Source organism: Struthio camelus, chromosome 1 (genome assembly GCF_040807025.1).
Source record: "Struthio camelus isolate bStrCam1 chromosome 1, bStrCam1.hap1, whole genome shotgun sequence".
Taxonomy (NCBI): Eukaryota; Metazoa; Chordata; class Aves; order Struthioniformes; family Struthionidae; genus Struthio; species Struthio camelus.
This window is the reverse complement of record NC_090942.1, coordinates 166,008,696-166,026,162: the sequence shown is the minus strand read 5'-3', so window position 1 is coordinate 166,026,162 and position 17,467 is coordinate 166,008,696. Positions and strand designations below refer to the sequence as shown.

The following is a 17,467-nucleotide window of genomic DNA, read 5'->3' as shown; positions in this document are numbered from 1 at the left end:
CATCTTACTGAAATGAATCCAAGAAAGGTATAGTAAGAAATAGTGGCAACCCAGAAAGCAGTAATGGTTTGGAACTTGCTATGATTTTCAGTAAGGAGCTGAAGGTCAGCTACAAAAAAACGTTCAGACTTGTAGACAGCTGTGAAAGCCAGAGAGAGGTGCTGGAAGTTGGGCCCGAGCTATCATTCTCAATGCTTTTCTCCATTTTCTATCTCCCTCCCACGGAGATTAGAAGTAAGACTTGAAAGGCTCTGAGACCAAATATTACAGTAAACCATTTTTTCCACCTTTGAGGTGGAAACTTCCTGGAAGATTTTTTGTTGTGACGGGCATTTGAATCAAGTTAGACCTTTATTATTCACAGTACCTCTAAAGGTCAATGCTGAAGGAAAAGACCAGATATGGCATGAACAAGTTTGCAGACTTAGGTGATCTGGCTTCTAGACACAAGCAGAGACGCTTAAGATAAACTGCTAGTGGGATAACTTGTTACGAACTTGCATGTTAACGCCACTTGAAAGGAAGTAAAAGGTCTTTGCGTGAGGGTAAAATTTTTTGGAAAACTCAAGTTTTTTACAGTGTGCTGCATGGCAGAAAGGAGAACGGTTGCTAGCAAGAAAGTGGAAACTGTCCATTAATGCTTCTGTAATTACTAACTTTTGTCTACTGGGCATGAGGCGAAACAGTATTTTACGTAGTCTATTTTAGAATTCTTAGGAAAGCGTTTACATTCACCATATATGTAGGTAAGCACATTTTAAAAAATATTATTTTTTTTTCTGTTTAGAAGAATACATTTGATCTGTCCAAATGCTTACCAATTCAGGATAATTTATATGGAAAGAAATGCAATCACTGGAGGAAGAAAGTATTGTTGTAGTGCATATCACCAGGTGGCACTGTTACACAGTCTTCCAACTCCGATACGTTACCATATAAGAAAGTTTTGGGTCTTGGAAGGAAAACTGGTAGTGGTACTTGTTAGGTTTTTCCTAGGCAAAAGGAAGCTTGTACCAGTTCTAGAAGAGAGAGATCTCTGCATTGGTCGATCTGTCTGATCAGAGTCAGTTCTTGGGAGGAAGTTGCAAACTGAAAACTCAGACATTGGCTTGGATACGCTAGTCCTAGAGAAAGGGAATTGATTGCATGCTCTTAGGCTGCTCTTTTTTGGGAAGAACAGAAGACCATACGCAAGTACAGTAGAGATGTTCTTCACGTGATTCTGCGACAGGATCTGCAACACTTCTACTTGTACCTGAGGCTGGAAAAATAAATGGAAAAGGTGCAGATTACGTGTATGTGATCTGTAATAAATCACAAAAGCTGCTCTATATCCTAGAGTTTGTATTAAAAATATTACAGGATTCCAAGGCAAGAAATACTTGTAGGTAGGTCTAAAATTTTCTGTGCGCAGAACTGAAACGGGAGAGGAATTTGCTGTGTCTACCTTGCTGTATGCTTTCCTCGTGCTGTCTTTGCATTGCAGATTCCAGCTATCGTAGAGAGTGCACACAAACAACCCTTGGCTGAGTTTCTTTACGATTACAAAAAAACTCTGCATTTCATACTCCTTGCCTGCTCCCTTAGCGGCAGGAACATTTCACAGAATCACAGAAGGGCTGAGATCTAGAGATCGTGTAGTCCACCCCCCCTGCTCAAGCAAGGTCACCTAGAGCACGCTGCCCAGAACCCGATTTGCTGCTAGTAAGTCAATACTTCAGCTATGGGGGACTGCAATATTTATAACTCTACCCAAATATCTTCCCACTCACCACGTGCATCCAGCCGTGTTGTGAAGCTGCACACATCTTGAACAAGAACGGCCAGTCAGAGGCATCACGCTAATTTGCTACCACCGGTCACCATCATCCTTGCAACACTTCTGATGACAACACGGCTCAGGAAGGTTCGCTCCTAGGGATCACCTCGTTCTCTAGGCGAACTCCAGGAAGCCCCATAAATGGGTTCTGTGTGCCAGAGATCTTCTTCAGTAGCTAATATACTGTAACTTTAACTGGAATTACATAATGGTTAACTATGCCTTAGTGCAAAAGGCAAGAGAGAACACAAGCTTTCCTTCCTTAATTTAAGATTTGCAAATGCTTGGGGGTGATGTTTACGACAGTAAATTAAATGTGCTTAGGAACTTTTGTGGACACTGAGGCCGAGTACCACGAAATGGCCTGGCCTGCATCAATGCTGTAATCTTGGTGATTGAGCACCTGTTGGAAGTGGTTCCTGGAGTTGGTTGGACTCCAAAACTGTGCCCAGGAGCTGTTTGGGAGAGTGCTAGCTGACGCACGCCAAAGCCTGGCTAGAGCATTTCTTCGTTCTTTACTCTGCTAGATTATCACATTGCAATGCCAAGGAATGATCCCAGGCACTGTTTCATTTTAGAAATGGTTCAAGAGTAAAAGACAATAAAAGATAGTAAAAGATTCTACTTAACAGAAAGGAGACCTACCTGCAAACATCTACTTTTGGCATTGATCTAATGTGTAATGAATGACTTGCAGAAGCCATTGCATATAGGCTGGCATGTATGAGAAATAAAATATTATTTAACTTCTGCAGAATTAATATAGTATAGGTATTAAAGAAATAGTAAACTGACTCTTACGTCACATTCAGGACATTGTATGAAAATAGCCCTGGTAACTGAAGGAGACATCTAATTTACATCTTTTGTATTACGGTCTCTGCTAGACTGAAAATATTGCTTCCGCGTTTTTATGTTCGGACTAACGGAAATAAAAACAAACTCACAAGCTCAATATAATTATTATATGCAGACAAAGAATGACAAGCACCAGAAGTGACAATTAACAACCAGAGTAAAGAATTGTGACTTTACAAGAAGATGGACCAGTGCCTGTATAATGCATACGTTATTTTAAAAGGAAGAAGGCAGCATTCAATATGCCATTGAAGCATAAGGTTCAGTAAGAGCAAATGTTAAAAATTAATATGACCAAAAAATGAGAGGTTTATATACTATAAACTTGGAATAAGTTAATCCCACAGAGATGACCGAAGTTAGCATGAGTCTATTAATGTAGCTATTATGGCTTTGCAATTTATATCCTCGTGACAAGGGAGACATATAGGAGTCACTATTCAGTGAAAAACTGGTTTACTGGAAATCTCAACTGGCTAAAAGTTTTGAAACAGCTCAGGTCAAGCAGTGATAAATAATTTAAAGACACCAACATGAGGTAAGTGTCACTTCAATTTTACATTAACAGATGTATTAGGTGCTAACCTTATCAGACAGGTAATTGCTAAATGAAATCATACTTCTGTGCCTTTGCTTCGCAGTATCGTCTGTTTTGTACTCATGCATTTTGTACAAACCCACTGACGCTGTTTCACACGCCCGTTGCTTCAAACTAGCAAATGTTACATTTACTTTTAAGATAAATGGTAAGTATGCCAATTTTTGTTTTTACTAACTCAGGAAACATGTTGTGTGTTACTAAGAAGTGCCAAGGAGAAGGGACACTCTGTATCTGAATTTTAAAATACTTCCATGTGCAGAGATTCACATGTCAGTAGTTCTGTGACAGAAATGACAGTAGAGCTTGCGTGCAATTTTTAACAGATGAAGTTATTCTGCTTCAAAAAGTTAGGAGGAATAGATCATTTCAGGATTATTTTATTTGAATACTTGGTGAACTCAGACAACATAATATCTTGGAGAATTATTATGTAAGACATACAGGAATCCTAAATCTTATTTGTAATTGTTTTATTTTGAAATCGATAGAAATCGCATTCATAGTTTCTCAATTACGAGAGAAACTCTCTGAAAATGAGGTTGTCAAGAAACTCTCTCAAAATGAGGTTGTCACTATCTTCAGATTTTCCTTATGGTAAATTCTCATTGGAAGCTCACAAAGGAGTTAAACTTCAACGGGAAAATGTTAAGGTTGAACTGTTTTTGCCATTGTTGATAACCGTTTTGAACCCGGTCACGTTCCCATTGATTTAATGGGAACTGTGGTCCCTTATCATGTCTTCATTGAGGCAAATGAGTTACAGCCATTGACTTCTGAAGAACCTAATTAATTTTATTAAAGTTTAATTCCACAGGACCTTGCACAGTAACATAGACCTCTATAAAGAGAGCATAAAATCCTAGCAAATGAGTGTTACGTTTTCTCTGTGCACAGGTAGGTAGGTGTAGATTTACTAGGGCTGTAGTCCCTGCTCAGTGGCATGTGACTCTGGACTCTTTTCCTACCATTCAAACTAGGGCTGCTTTCAGCCTTACAGTGTAACTGCATACACCGTATGAAACTGGAGAACTGAGTGGTATTTGGATGTATAAATGGGGCTATACTGTGCTGTAACTGTACATAAAGCATGGTCTGCAAATTGTCATTAAGAATATTAAAATTCATCAGAAAGTCTGCCTTTGAGAGCTCCATGATCGTATTCACTCATATGGGCCTGCCCATAATTTTTATTAGCTTCAGAAAGGTGACAGTTTTTCCAAGAAAGTTTTTCAATCTAAATTGCATTATAAATCATTTTTAATTTCTCTTGCACACTTTCTGTCCCATAAAAGTTATACTGATTTTTGCAAGCCTCCACAAATCATTGCCTGTTTTGATCAATTAAAAGAAAAAGAACTTCCAATATAAGTGAGGTTCACTTTTTCTGTTTAGCAAATTACTTTTGCTCTCCTTTTAATGGAGATGAAAGTGTAGTATCAAGAGTCTGGTATTTGATATGAAAGTGTTAAATTATCATATCATTTCTATATCTTACTAAAAGCATTACAAGAGATACTTCTTTCCAAAGCCTTCAGCAGTACTTAATTATTCCAAATACAAATTTACCAGCACAAGCCTTACTAATGCTCTTCTGTTACAGAAACAACGCCATATCTAATGTTGCTTCTTTTTGTTGATGTTTACTTCTTAGGTAATGAACAGGCTGAGGTGAGAGCAAAACGCTTCTGCATCTTACATTTATAAATATTTATGTTTCTCTGGGAAATCCTACCACCTAGTAAAAGAGAAAGGTTAAAAGGCAATCTCATTAAATCCACCCACTTGGGAAGCACAGATAGTTTGAAAGCAGGCGTGCAAGGTAACAAGCAAGGCAGAGATGAGCGTCAAATCTCCCTAGAGAGCAGGTGGATGCTCTGTTTCTCTTACTGGCAAAGGACATAGTGATTTTCCAAGGGAAAAATATTTCAAATATGTGATAAAGATTCCACTTTGGTAAGAGTGCCTTTTTCATTAAGGGAAAAAGACTGAAGGGATTAGCTTGACACCAGACCCTGCATTTCCTTCTGCCAGAGAATGGAGCAACTGAGCTTCCAGCACAGAGCTGCTTGGCTGTACAAGGGTGACTTCTAACAGACAGACCATGCTCTGCTCTTTACAAATTTCACTGAAGGCAGAAAGTGCATCTCTCTCAATGTCTTGGCAAGATCCAAGGATCAGCTAGCGTCAAACTTTTATCAGCACAATACCTTAAAAGCATTACGTATCCTTGAAATGTATTCCTTGTTTGAAATAAGGTTGTATATGCCTTTGCTCCTGTGGTAGCAGCTTCTGGAGTATCTTACAAATTTCGGCATTTTAACTCCTTCTGTTTAGACCATTTTCTTTGTGTTATTTCTGATAAGCTTTAAAAGGAGCTGATATTCTCTTTCAATAATCCAAATACTTTCTATACAACAAGCTTTCTATATGAAAGTCTTCGGCTTAAGATACACGGGTCTAACTATCTAAGACTTTAAATAGCCCCACGATGAGGCAGTGCTCTTTTATTATCATCTTCCAGAGGCGAAGGTGTCTTCAGAGTTGAGCAAGAAAGTTGCTTTAGCACTGTCAGCTCTCTAGTGAATCCCTCAGTAAATACAGACAGTCTATAATGAAAAGCTTTTTAATGTGGAAGTTCTCAACATGGAAAACCACGTGGTTTCAAACTGAGAATGTTTGCAAAGCTAGGGACGGGCTGGAGAGAGGAACTTTTTTAGCCTGGATGAAAGCGCCACTGAGGAACAGATGTTACTGGCCTGTGCAAGGTGACGGTCTCTGCAGTCTCGTTCAGCACGTGGGACTTAGCGGCACTTCGAAAACTTCAGACGGCCACGAAAAACAATACCACCACTCCTCTGATCCACGGTTAATTAGCGAATCTACTTAGCAGTCAGTGCTACCCCACCCAGTTATACCTAAAATATTTAAACATTGTGGTTATAAACACAAGCTTGAAACGGCAAACAATATAAGAAAAAAAAAAATCTCACCCTTCCCCCAAGGGAAACTTAAACTCAGCGGGGCATCCACGAGTAAAAAAAACCTGCATGATACCTACACGCGTGGCACCCGCCCGCGCAACGCCGAGCGGCCCCCGCGAGACCGTGGGGGAGAGGAGGGGGGTGCGAGGGCCGGGCCGGGCCGCGCTCCCCCCGCCCCCCCAGCACCGCGTCCCGCCCGCTGCCGCAAGAGACCCCGCCCCCCGCACCTGGCGGAGCAGCCGTTTTAATCTCATTGGCTGCCTTTCGCTCCACCCCCGCCGCTTCATTGGCTGCTTCCGCCGCTATTGGCCTCAGCTACATACCTGGAGGGGAGCGAGGAGAGACTCCCACCACCCACGATTGCTCGCCGCCCGCTCTCATTGGTGCTAGAGCCGGTAGGCTAGAGCCCGCCCATTGGCTACTCAGGCGGCCGGCTTGTTCCTATTGGTTAGCGGGTTGGGAGCCCCGCCCGCCCCGCGCCGGAGAGGCAGAGCGGTGCGTTTGGGCTGGAGAGTTGCCGGCGGAGCGGACTGGGGTGCTCGCGCCGCTGTCACGGGGGCCGGCCCGGCCCGGCGCGCAGCCCCACCGCCTTCCGCTCGGCGCCCGGGGTCCGCCTCCGCGGCGGAGTGCGGGCGAGCTCGGCGCCTGCCGCTGCCGGCCTGGGGTGCGAGGATGGTCGCGTCGGGCAGGCTGGAGCGCGGCGCGCTGAGCTGAGCGAGCCGAGGGCGCCGTGGCCGCCTGCGCGGACCATGCCGCCGGCCGCCACGGGAAGGGAGCCGGGCGTCGCCGGCCCGCGGGAGCCGACGAAGGCGGCCGTCCTGCCCGCGCCCAGCAGCGCCCGCGACGGGCGCCCGCCCGCCGCCTGAGTCCGCGCCGCGGGGCCCCGCGCGTCGCCATGGACGAGCGCTTCAACAGGTGGCTGCTGCCGCCGCTGCTGACGCTGCTCTTCTTGCTCATCGTCTACCAGTACGTGTCGCCCGCCTGCCCCGGCGCCGCCTGCCCCCGCCGCCCGCCGGCCTCGGCCGCCGCCGCCCGCCGCGAGGGGGACCCGGCGGAGCGGGAGCGGGCGGCGGCGGAGGAGGGCGCCGCGGAGGAGGCGGCGGCGCTGCCGCGGCTGGTGCCCAAGTTTCCGTTCGCGCAGGGGGAGCTGTGCCGGCGGGTGCGCTTCGACATGCGGGGCCGCGACGTGATCGTCTTCCTGCACATCCAGAAGACGGGCGGCACCACCTTCGGGCGGCACCTGGTGCGCAACATCCGCCTGGAGCAGCCCTGCTACTGCCGCGCCGGGCAGAAGAAGTGCGCCTGCCACCGCCCGGGCGGCGACAAGGACACCTGGCTCTTCTCCCGCTTCTCCACCGGCTGGAGCTGCGGGCTGCACGCCGACTGGACCGAGCTCACCAGCTGCGTGCCCGCCGCCATGGAGCGGCGCGGCTGTCCCGGCAACCGCACCCTCAGGTCAGTGCCGGCCGCGCGGCCGCCGCGCGCCCCTGCCGCCCCGTTTGAAAGGAAGGGCCGTTGCGTCCGTTAAACGGCACGTGCCGGGCGGGGAGGCAAGTGGGCAGGGGGAGCCCCCGGCGGGGGAGGGGGAGCAGGGCTGTCCGGCTGCGAGCACTGCGCCGGGCTGGGAAGTAACGGCCTCTTGGTGGACCGTTGAATGAGCTGGCGTGTTTTTACTCGGGTCGCTGCCTGTTTTGAGAAGAAAGTAGTGAAGCCTTTAACATGCAGGGTGAAACGATCGCGATGCTGGAGTTCAGGTTCTCCTCCAGTTGCGAGGCGTGCTGATACTGAGGTTGTATGAGAGAGAGCCGACAGATGGGACAGCTGCTAAGTAGTTTCGCACTCCTACTTTTGAAGCAGTCTTTCGGGGACCGTGATGCCGAGTTTAGCCAAATGGGTTTGTAGGTAGCTGCTAGTGGTGTTTGTGGGGTTTTGCGTAGTGCAGCGTGGTGGTGGATCTTGCTCATTATGGGCTTGCGGAGCAAGATGTGCTCAAAGGTCTCTGATGCTAGACTTAATTTCCACCCGCGCAAATTTCACTTCAGGTCTCCTTAGACGATGCGTAGATTCTGTATGAGTGAGTGCCGTGGTCTGGCGACTTGGCAAGAATTGTTTTCAGCCATCATCATTAAAAAACAGACAAAAGGCTTGCTTTTCAGAGTAGACTCTAGTCTTGCGAAATTTCCTTCTTATTTGTTACTTGTAGTGCATTCATTTATTCTCAAATTTTTCTCAGTTCCATGTAGTACATATGCAGTTGCCTTTAGTTCCTGTCATATGTTAATCTGTACAAAAGCTGAGTTGTTTTTATCCAAAAGTTTCTAGTATCTGTACTTTTGAAACTTGTTTTTTAAAAAAACCCAACTCCTCTGCATAAAAGAATGCCTCTGCAGAGTTTAACACAGCATTACCTACTTTGAATAGTACAGTTAGTGTAGTTTGAAGTTTAAGAGCTTCTGGATACTCTTTTTTTCCCCCCTGTGGTTCCACTCAGCATATGGAACAACTTTGTGCTTTACGTTGTGTGCATCAGCACTTGCTATACATGCAAACTAAAAGTTAGGAGAGGGTGTGTGTCAGGCTTAATGCAGTGAACACAGTTTTAACAAAAAATGCAGTGGCGATGTTCTTTGGGTTATCTGATGACAGTGGCCTTGTATGTCTGGATTTTGTGTGAATGCTGCCTGTTGCCTTGTGTTACTTTATTATGCTGGGTCTTGCAAATGGTCTTTTCTGTTCTAAAAGGGAAAGATTTTTCAAAGGGATAATATCTCTTGATGCGTGATGCAAGAAATCATCTTTAGGTGATTCAGTAAATTTCAGGCTTTTCTCTGATTTACCATTATTCCAGATTTCCTTCCTGTATTTGTACAGCAGATCTTGAACATGCATAATAACAAGTTAAGGGGTGAATTATTCTTAAACTTTTAGACTGTAATGATTATGATAAAGCAAAATTGTTCTAAATAATTTACATATATTTGCTTTTTATGTAGTTTTCCAGCTAACTTATGTTCTTTCATCTTACTAGCCATCTTCATTTTATAAATCCACAGACTAATTTTTCAGTAGGATCACTCACACGTTACCCTTTAGGTCTCGTCTTCTAAAAATGCGTAGTCTATGGCATGCATAGACTCATTTTCTCTAGGTCTATTCATCAATAAAATAGAATTTTTTTAACAATTTGAAGATTATTTGTAATGTAAACATCACACACAAATTGTCCTGACTGTGTTGAATGTGACTAGCTGTGTGATATGGGAGGCATATTATGAATGTTGATGGTTGTGGAGTTGGACTGGACTTGCAGAATACTAAAGGTCATGTGAAAAAGGTTAAGTTGAGGTATAAAGTATGTTTCTGTGTGCTAGTAAAAGAGAAATTCCGTGAAGGTCTTCAAGAACAAAAATAACTTGGTGGTATCTCAACAACTTTAAAGAATATTCAATCTACTTGTAATGTAGAGCAAGGAGGGGGAATGAGATCCAATACCCATAGAAATGACTGAGAATACATATACCATGACTAGCATCCTCTTCTCTGTCATACTCTTTAGGTTGTATGCCTAAAATAAGCAAGGAGCTAGTGTAGAGTCTGAAGTAGAGCATACTGATTTTTTTTTTTAAATCACCCAATAAAGCTTCTAAATGTATTTGAGGCATTAGACTTCCCTGAATGGCTTAACTTTTTTCCTACTGTCTTCCAGCTGTGGAATTAGAAAATTAGTCTGTGGGAGAATTTCTAACAGTGTATGTGTGTTTTTTTTTTTTTTTTTGTGGCTGACAGAGCATGGCAGACCATATTATGAATTTGGTACCAAGGTGTTTGATCTTTTGTGACATATTTGATGCGATGAAGATTAAGTGTATTTCTGCTTTTTCCTAATAGTAGGATGTTAACATTATCTTTCCTCTCGGGTCTCTAAGTATACGGCCTATCTTTAATTCTATAGAGAGAAAAGAATGCAGAGGTGTACATTGTAAACTCCTAAAAACTTACTTCTTACAGTGCTTATAGTAGTTTAGTCTCACGTGAGTAAAGATTAAACAGGTTAACAAGTGGCTCTTTGAAGTATTTGAGTTGCTGTTTTATTATGAGTGTATTAGATCAAGTCTTACCTTTCAATGTATATCTTCAAAAGAGTTAGTGAAGAAACTGTAACTAGAATCCATGGGGAAGAGGAGGTAGGCCAAGGGGAGGTAGGGGAAGGAGTGTGTGGACAGTGGCCCTACGGGTTTTAGAATGTGCATGAGGCAGTAACTCGCCCTGAATTCTTTGGCTTTCAGAGGCCGTGTGCTTGAAGATGTTTAACATGTGAATTCTCTTCAAGAATACTGAAGAATCCTTATCTCTTCCTGGTTCTGATGATTGAGTCCTGACATTTCAGATTCTAAGAAAGAACACAGGGCAAAAGTTGCTGCTGTGCCCCAACAGTTTGAACTCTGTCACTCTCTAACAGCAGCTATGATTTTGATGCTACTGGACCTTTAACTCTGTGACATATTGATGTGAACTGTCCTGTCTCCTCATCCCAAATTAGGTACTTCATTATGAAGAGTAGTTTGTGTGTGTAGCGGGTGCTATTGAAAAGCTATAAAAATCTTTGAAGGTATAACTTTTTTAATATTGAAAATCAAAGTTCTTCTGCTGAATGACATTACAGTTTTAACAAAAAAAACTTTTAGTCTTTATTTCTTCGAACACTTGCATATATTTTAAATTTCAGAGTATGAGATGTTCTGCTGAAATATCTGCTCAAGTGTTTGCAGAGCCAGGCTGCTAGTTTCTAATACTAATGTATAGCTTTCACTTTTATAAAAGTTGCTCTCTGGATGGTGGGCGTGTTTAGAAGGGTATGTAATTGGTAGTTTTAAATTAAAATCTTATTAGCACAGTTTTCAGCTCAATATTCAAAATAAAGCAGTATAACCTTTTTCCTGAAGATTCAGTTAGGTTCCCATAGAAGTTCTTTTCAGTAGCATAGTCCTGTACATTTAACAGGATGTTTACCACTTTACCTTGTATCTGCAGTTTGGGTTATTTTCTGTGTCTTACAGAAATGGCTTTTACAATAGAAAGTACCTGATACTGATTAGTGCAGAGTTCTTTTCCCTTTGTTTTTATAAGGAACTATCGTCTAGTCCCTTAACTTACTTGCTCTTCCCTCTCTGGAAGTCACTGAAGTTAATGATGCTTGTGTTTCATTCCACCTCTTGATCTTTGCTTTCCTTTGGAGATGCTAAGGAAACTGAGATTTCAGAGCCTTAGCCGTTGTTGCCCAAGGAAAGAAGAAGGAATATTATTAGACATCTGCCTTGGAATGCCAGAGAAGAGTCAGTTCCAAGTCTGAGCGAGTGATGTTAGGTGGCCTCTGTAGACAGTGGGGATAAACAGAATGATACAGCCACTCTTCTAGAAGGACCCAAGATACATACCTGAGACCTGATGAATCGTTTTCTGGAGGGACAGTTCTTCCTTTCACTGATTGCAAAGGGAGCCTGGCGTGGCTAGTTTGGACTTAATGTCTAAAACTAGATGAGAATTCTACTTCTGATGTTGCAGGTACGTAGTCCAAACTGGTTGTCTGCCTCTTAAGTTACCAGATAAAGCTGTGTGTGAGATAGTGCTCGCTTGGCCACTGTGCTTTATGTACGAGGGATGGAGAAGGGATCTCTAAAGTCCAAATCAAGGCAAGTTTTCTCCCTTTCTGGTATGTTTGTGATATCATTAATAATTACTCATTGTTATGTGTTGCCAGTTTGATTACACTAGGAAGGTAATCTCCTAAACTGCACACTTGAAAGAACACTACATTGAAGTTTTTCCTTTGAAAGTGTACTCTAATTTTCTTATTTCAAACAACAAAGTCAGTATAATTCTATGAGCCCCATGAGCTTTATCAATGCAGTTTAGTATTCTAAACCTATTGATTTTCATTAATTCACTTCCACTATACTTTCTACTTCCTCATGTCTGTTTAACTTGCTGAGTGCTCCATTTTTCTGTGGAAGTGTAAATTCAGCAGTAAACTCCTGAGTTATGGAATTGGAAGAGTTAGAAATTAGTAGGTTCTCTTTTTCCCTTGGTGTAATCCTATATTTGTCTATTGAGGGATTTTTAAAACCCTTAACAATAGGAGAAGGGAAGGTGGACTCTTTTTTGCAGCCATGTTGACTAGATCATCACAAAAATGTAAAAAGAGCGCTAATTGAAAGTTAAGACTATGTATGCCGAAGGTGGTGTGGAGAAGAGAAAAACATGAATGAGTAAACTGAATAAAACATAAATTCTCTGTTATAGCTTGGTATTTTGAACTGAAATGGATGAGCTCTCTTTTTGTTCCATATGTTTAAGGAACAATGAGGATTAACGTTTCGTGCTAGATCCTGCTACTGATAGCTTTTGTTTACTTGTTTTGTTTGTTTTTAATTGACTCAAGAGCATCTTTGGTAATCCCTTCTAGTGTTTCATATGGGAGTTCTTTTTTCCAGTGCTTCATGTGAATCTTTTCTTACTTCAGTTGTAAGCCCATTGCATCTTCTATCTTTCCAGGAACATGGAGAACGAATGGATCCTTTTCTCCTTGCAGTTACCTTCTCATTGGATTCACATCAGTTGCTTTCTCAAAACATGATGTGTCAAGGGGGATACAGTGTTTCATCCAGATATGTAATACAAAGTGGAGCAGAAAGGATTTCTTCACTTATTTTGGAGGTTGTGCTCCTGGTTGTATGCTTTAGTTACGTTTACTGGTTTTGTAGTAGCCTAACACTGACTGCTGTTCAGCGCGGGATTTACACACAGTTCATTTTCTCAAAAATTACTACTTATGTTTCCTATTGTCCATTTATATGACTAATTATTCCTGCGTAAGTATAAAGTTTTTCATATATCCCCACTGGATTTTATTCCTCTTCTATCAGTTTCTTTAATTTGTAAAATTGATTTGAATTTTAATTTTGGTCGTCTTAGCTTTATATCACCAGCATATTTAATAAATGTATTCTGTATTCAGCATTTATGTTATTGATGCAAACATTACATAGAACTAAATCCCATTGTAATACATCTTTTGATATAACTCTGAGAATACATTTCTAGGCAGTTTTGCCCCCACCACGTAATATTTTTCTAGACCATGGTTTTCTAGATCGTGACCCTAACTGGAAATGTTATCTAATGCCTAACCAAGGCATTTTTTTTAATCAAGGCATTTCCTTCTTTCTGTTCCTTGTTGAAGCCCATTACTGTATTTTAGGAGGAAATTAGATTCACTTGATACACCTTGATTGAGAAAGTAATGGTATCTGCTGATCTTTTCTTCTGTGTGTTTACAGATACTTGTTTAGAACTCAAAGCAGCTAGAGTTAAGCTCAGCATCCTGTAATTTCCTATTTCCTTTTTAAAATAAGACACTGTTTGCCCTTTCTCAATCTTCTGATTCCTGCCATATCCTTTGTAAGCTTTTAATATGATTGGTTCAGCCCATTCCACTAACTTTTCAAGCATATGAAGCCTTTCCCCCTCCCAAGCTCAGTTTATTTCTAAGCATTTAATTTATGTACTTGCTAACCTGTTCTATTTTGAGGTGGTCTTCTCTCTATTATAATGACCTGTTTTTAGTTGTAGATATTTAAGTGGGTACTGACCCTAACAAAACACTGAATGCTTCCATCTTACATAAGGAAGTAACAGATGAACACTTTCTTTGGCTTCGCTGTAGAATACTTTCCCAGAATATTGTACTTTACTCTGTAGTTGTTGCAATGTTATCTTTGTTCTTTCTAACCCTTATTCCTACTTGAATGTACAGCCCTTTTATACTCTTCACAATTCAGATTTTGTTTCTGATTCTCCCTTACATTTAAAGGCATGGTGTGGTCAAGCTTGGTTTCTTATATCACTCATCCTTTCTTTCCACTGGTGTTGGTTATGCCTGTGCCTTTTCATTGTTTGAATAACTACCAACTCTCCCAAACGTTTTTGCATTGAACTTGCTTCCGGTGAGGTGGTTCTGTGTTTTTCTTTTCTTTCCTTTTTTCTTCCCTCTCTCTCCCAGCCTTAGGAGTTGTGGATGCTTGATGGGAGCAGAGCTGTCTAGTATCAGGGTTGTCACAGCTCTGGAAAACCTTTGCCCCGAAGATAAGTTTTTATCTTTAGACTTTTGAAACTGCTGCAGTAAGCTTCAACAAAATGAACCAGTTGGCCTTGCTGGGGACTAAAAAAAGTGACAGAAGTGATGTTTTCTGCTAATTGCAATTGCAAGTGTTGATAGAGACACTGGTCAGCAACTAAGTTGATCAGAAGCTGATTGTCCTTACCCATCACTGTACTTCACAGATAACTTTGAGACTTATTTAGTAAGTTTTGAGACTACTTTATGAAAACAGTCCCTTGGGTAGCAGCTCTTCCAGTGGTCTGAAAGAGAACTTCTAATGATCTATGCAAGTGAATTTTCTTATTCCTTCCATTCAGACCTTGCTGCCTCTTTTTAATTTATTTTATCACGTTTGGATGGGTTTTTGGCTTCTGATATTTCATTCATGGGAAATAAGCTCTCCAATAAGGTGTTATATTTTTCCCTTGAAATGAAGGACATACTTACTTGTCCATGCCAGGCAGAGAATCTCTGGGGCAGAAAAAGGAATAGAAGTGTCAGTAGCTTCCCATAGCACCATACAATGTTATGAGACATAGTAGCTGTTTTAACTGTCCTGTATGACCAAGAAGCTTTCTACTGTGTATTATCTGGCTGCCTAATTTAGGAAGGTATTTCCATTCCTCTAGAGTAAGATATTGATTAAAACCTACTTTAGTTTTGCGATAGGTGTTTGAGGTGGAATGGGAAAAGTTGATGTATGTCCCTGTAGACCGACTGATAAAGGTCAGATCTGTAGACATTAAGCAGTTGCAAGAATTGGGAGAAAACTAAGCTTACACTGATTTTTGGGAACACTTTGGGAGGGAACAAAAATCTCTCCTCTAGAGATCATAAAGAAGCTCAGTGGAAAGTATAGAGAATTGATTGAACTGAATGATTGCCACCCTCAGGTGTGCTGGCAGTTTTTGTGTGTTGCCTTCTAAGTCAATGAAAATAAAGCATTTCTTCTTGTAGTTTGGTGCAGCATGGTAATAAGCTGAGCTACTATTTTTTAATGTGACTTTGCTCTTTGTGCAGAACGAGATGTGATGAAAGCAAGGGAATCTGTGGTCTTTAATGCGTTTAATTGCATCCAATTTGTTGCCTGTTCTCTGGAAGTATTTACAACTAAAACTTAGAATTTCTTGATTAAGTACTAAATGAAATTGGTTGTCTTAATGTTCTGAACTTCCGTAGAAGGTAACTGAAAGTCCTTCTAAAGTTGTTATTGCTGAACAAGGTTTTCAAACACTATGTAGGAGGCTGATTAAATAAAGAGTCTAATGTGGACTATGTATAGGATAGAATGATTCAGCCTTGTAATAACTACTAATTTGAAAAATACGAACAACAAAACTACTTCAGGATTTTGTTTAAGATAGCATGAGTCTTCTTTCAGAATAAATTTTAGAATGACAATGTCAGTAACTGTTGAAACGCGTGTGGGCTGTTACATGATCAGTGTTTAAGACGACGTTGATAGAAGATGTGTCAACATGTATTGCCTAAAAAATATAAAGTGGGTTCTTGTAAGGATGTAGTCTTTTATCTTCAAGTTCCGAGGGCTTCAGTCCTCTTATAAAGTAGAATTTCTAAATTTCTAGCAGTATTTTTCTGTTGTGCAAGAGCACAATGTTTTAAGGAACCTTACACATTGTATTCTAACAGATTCTTTGATGTGTAGGATGGCTGTATATCAAAGCAATGATGGTAGCATTCACTGATGCTTGTGCAGAAGCTCAAGAGGTTAAATCTCTCAGCAGTCTCTCTGGGGGAATATCTCTCAACAGCTCAAAACCTTGCTTTTAGGGGGGAATTACTGGAACAGGAGTTAGAAACTGACATTTTTCTTGCTTATGGTTCTAGTGGTATCCAAAGTTATTTATTACTGGGGGTTTGGAGGGTGGAGGAGCAAGCCAGTGGGTTTTCTGCTTAAGATGGTTTTCCTCTGTGAATGCAGTGAATGAATGTGCTGAGATACCATATAAAATCCTGATTTACTGTTCTCAAAAGACAAACAAACAAACAAAAAAAACAAAAAACACCCTCCTCTTGCCTGGGCTGAGAAATAAAGGATGGAGGGAGCCAAGGGTAAGCAACCTAATGTGTTATATAACTTAACATGGCATAATACTTGGATGCTACAAACTCAAAACTACTGAAGTAGGTTGTTTTAGCTGGCTGTTTATGTCTGATTTTTAGGACTCTTTCATTTAGCGGTGTCCTGTGATATAACTCCTACGCTGTTTCAGTGTGTAGATCTGTAGAGAAAGTGTTGTCTGAGTTTGTGAAATGCAAGGCCGTATTTCATTAGAACATACAGGATTAGAATGGAAAGTAAGTGATTATTCTGTATTTGTTAGATAGTCACAGTTCTAATCTGATAAATGCAAGGAACAGAGAAGTCAGTAAGTGAACATGATCCTTATTCAGCTTTACATCTCCCATGTAGAGGCCGTATTTTTAAAGGCTTTTTCTCACCTCTCTCTTGTTTTGACAAATGATAAAACACCTCATTTTAGAGATGTAAACAAGTTTTTAAAATGTAATGCTCCTACTTTTAGGACACCTGCAGCATCTGGAGGTCTGATATTGTTGTAAAAAGTTAATGCAGTTCAAATTTTAATAATAAGAGATATGAGCTGAGCTTACCGTTAGGTGGCCTCGTATATATTTCACAGCTTAAAGCCATTAAAAAAGGCAGGGGGAGAGGATTGTTTTTTAACTACTGGCTTAAACTTAATGTCCTAAAACTATTCTTTTCTTTGAAAACTAGTAATCAGTTAAAAGTTGGTTGCTCTAAAGCAGGCTTCAGACACATGGGAAATGTGTAAATACTGTAATGTGTCAATGGCAAAAGTATGTTAATGCAGGTTGAAGAGTTGCTCTGAGTGCCTTCAGACTAATGGAGATGGCAAAGATGTTGGCTTAGTACTGGGAAGCTTTCAGTGCCATATTTACAGTAATACTAATGGAGAAAGCAATGAACCAACACAAGTTCAATTTCCAAAAGTCAAAATAATGAAGGATTGATTTTGAGGGGGGGGGGAGGAGGAAACCCCCATAAT

At 41.4% G+C, this 17,467-nt stretch overlaps 1 protein-coding gene across 1 annotated transcript in view; it reads left to right on the top strand.

The window, feature by feature from the left end:
- Positions 1–6,882: 6,882 nt before the first annotated feature.
- HS6ST3 (heparan sulfate 6-O-sulfotransferase 3) overlaps positions 6,883–17,467 on the top strand; it is a 329,009-nt gene continuing 318,424 nt past the window's right edge. The window contains exon 1 of the mRNA XM_068928808.1: positions 6,883–7,714. Within this exon, the coding sequence (XP_068784909.1) occupies positions 7,155–7,714 (560 nt within the window). The 5' untranslated portion in view covers positions 6,883–7,154. The remainder of the gene's footprint in view (positions 7,715–17,467) is intronic.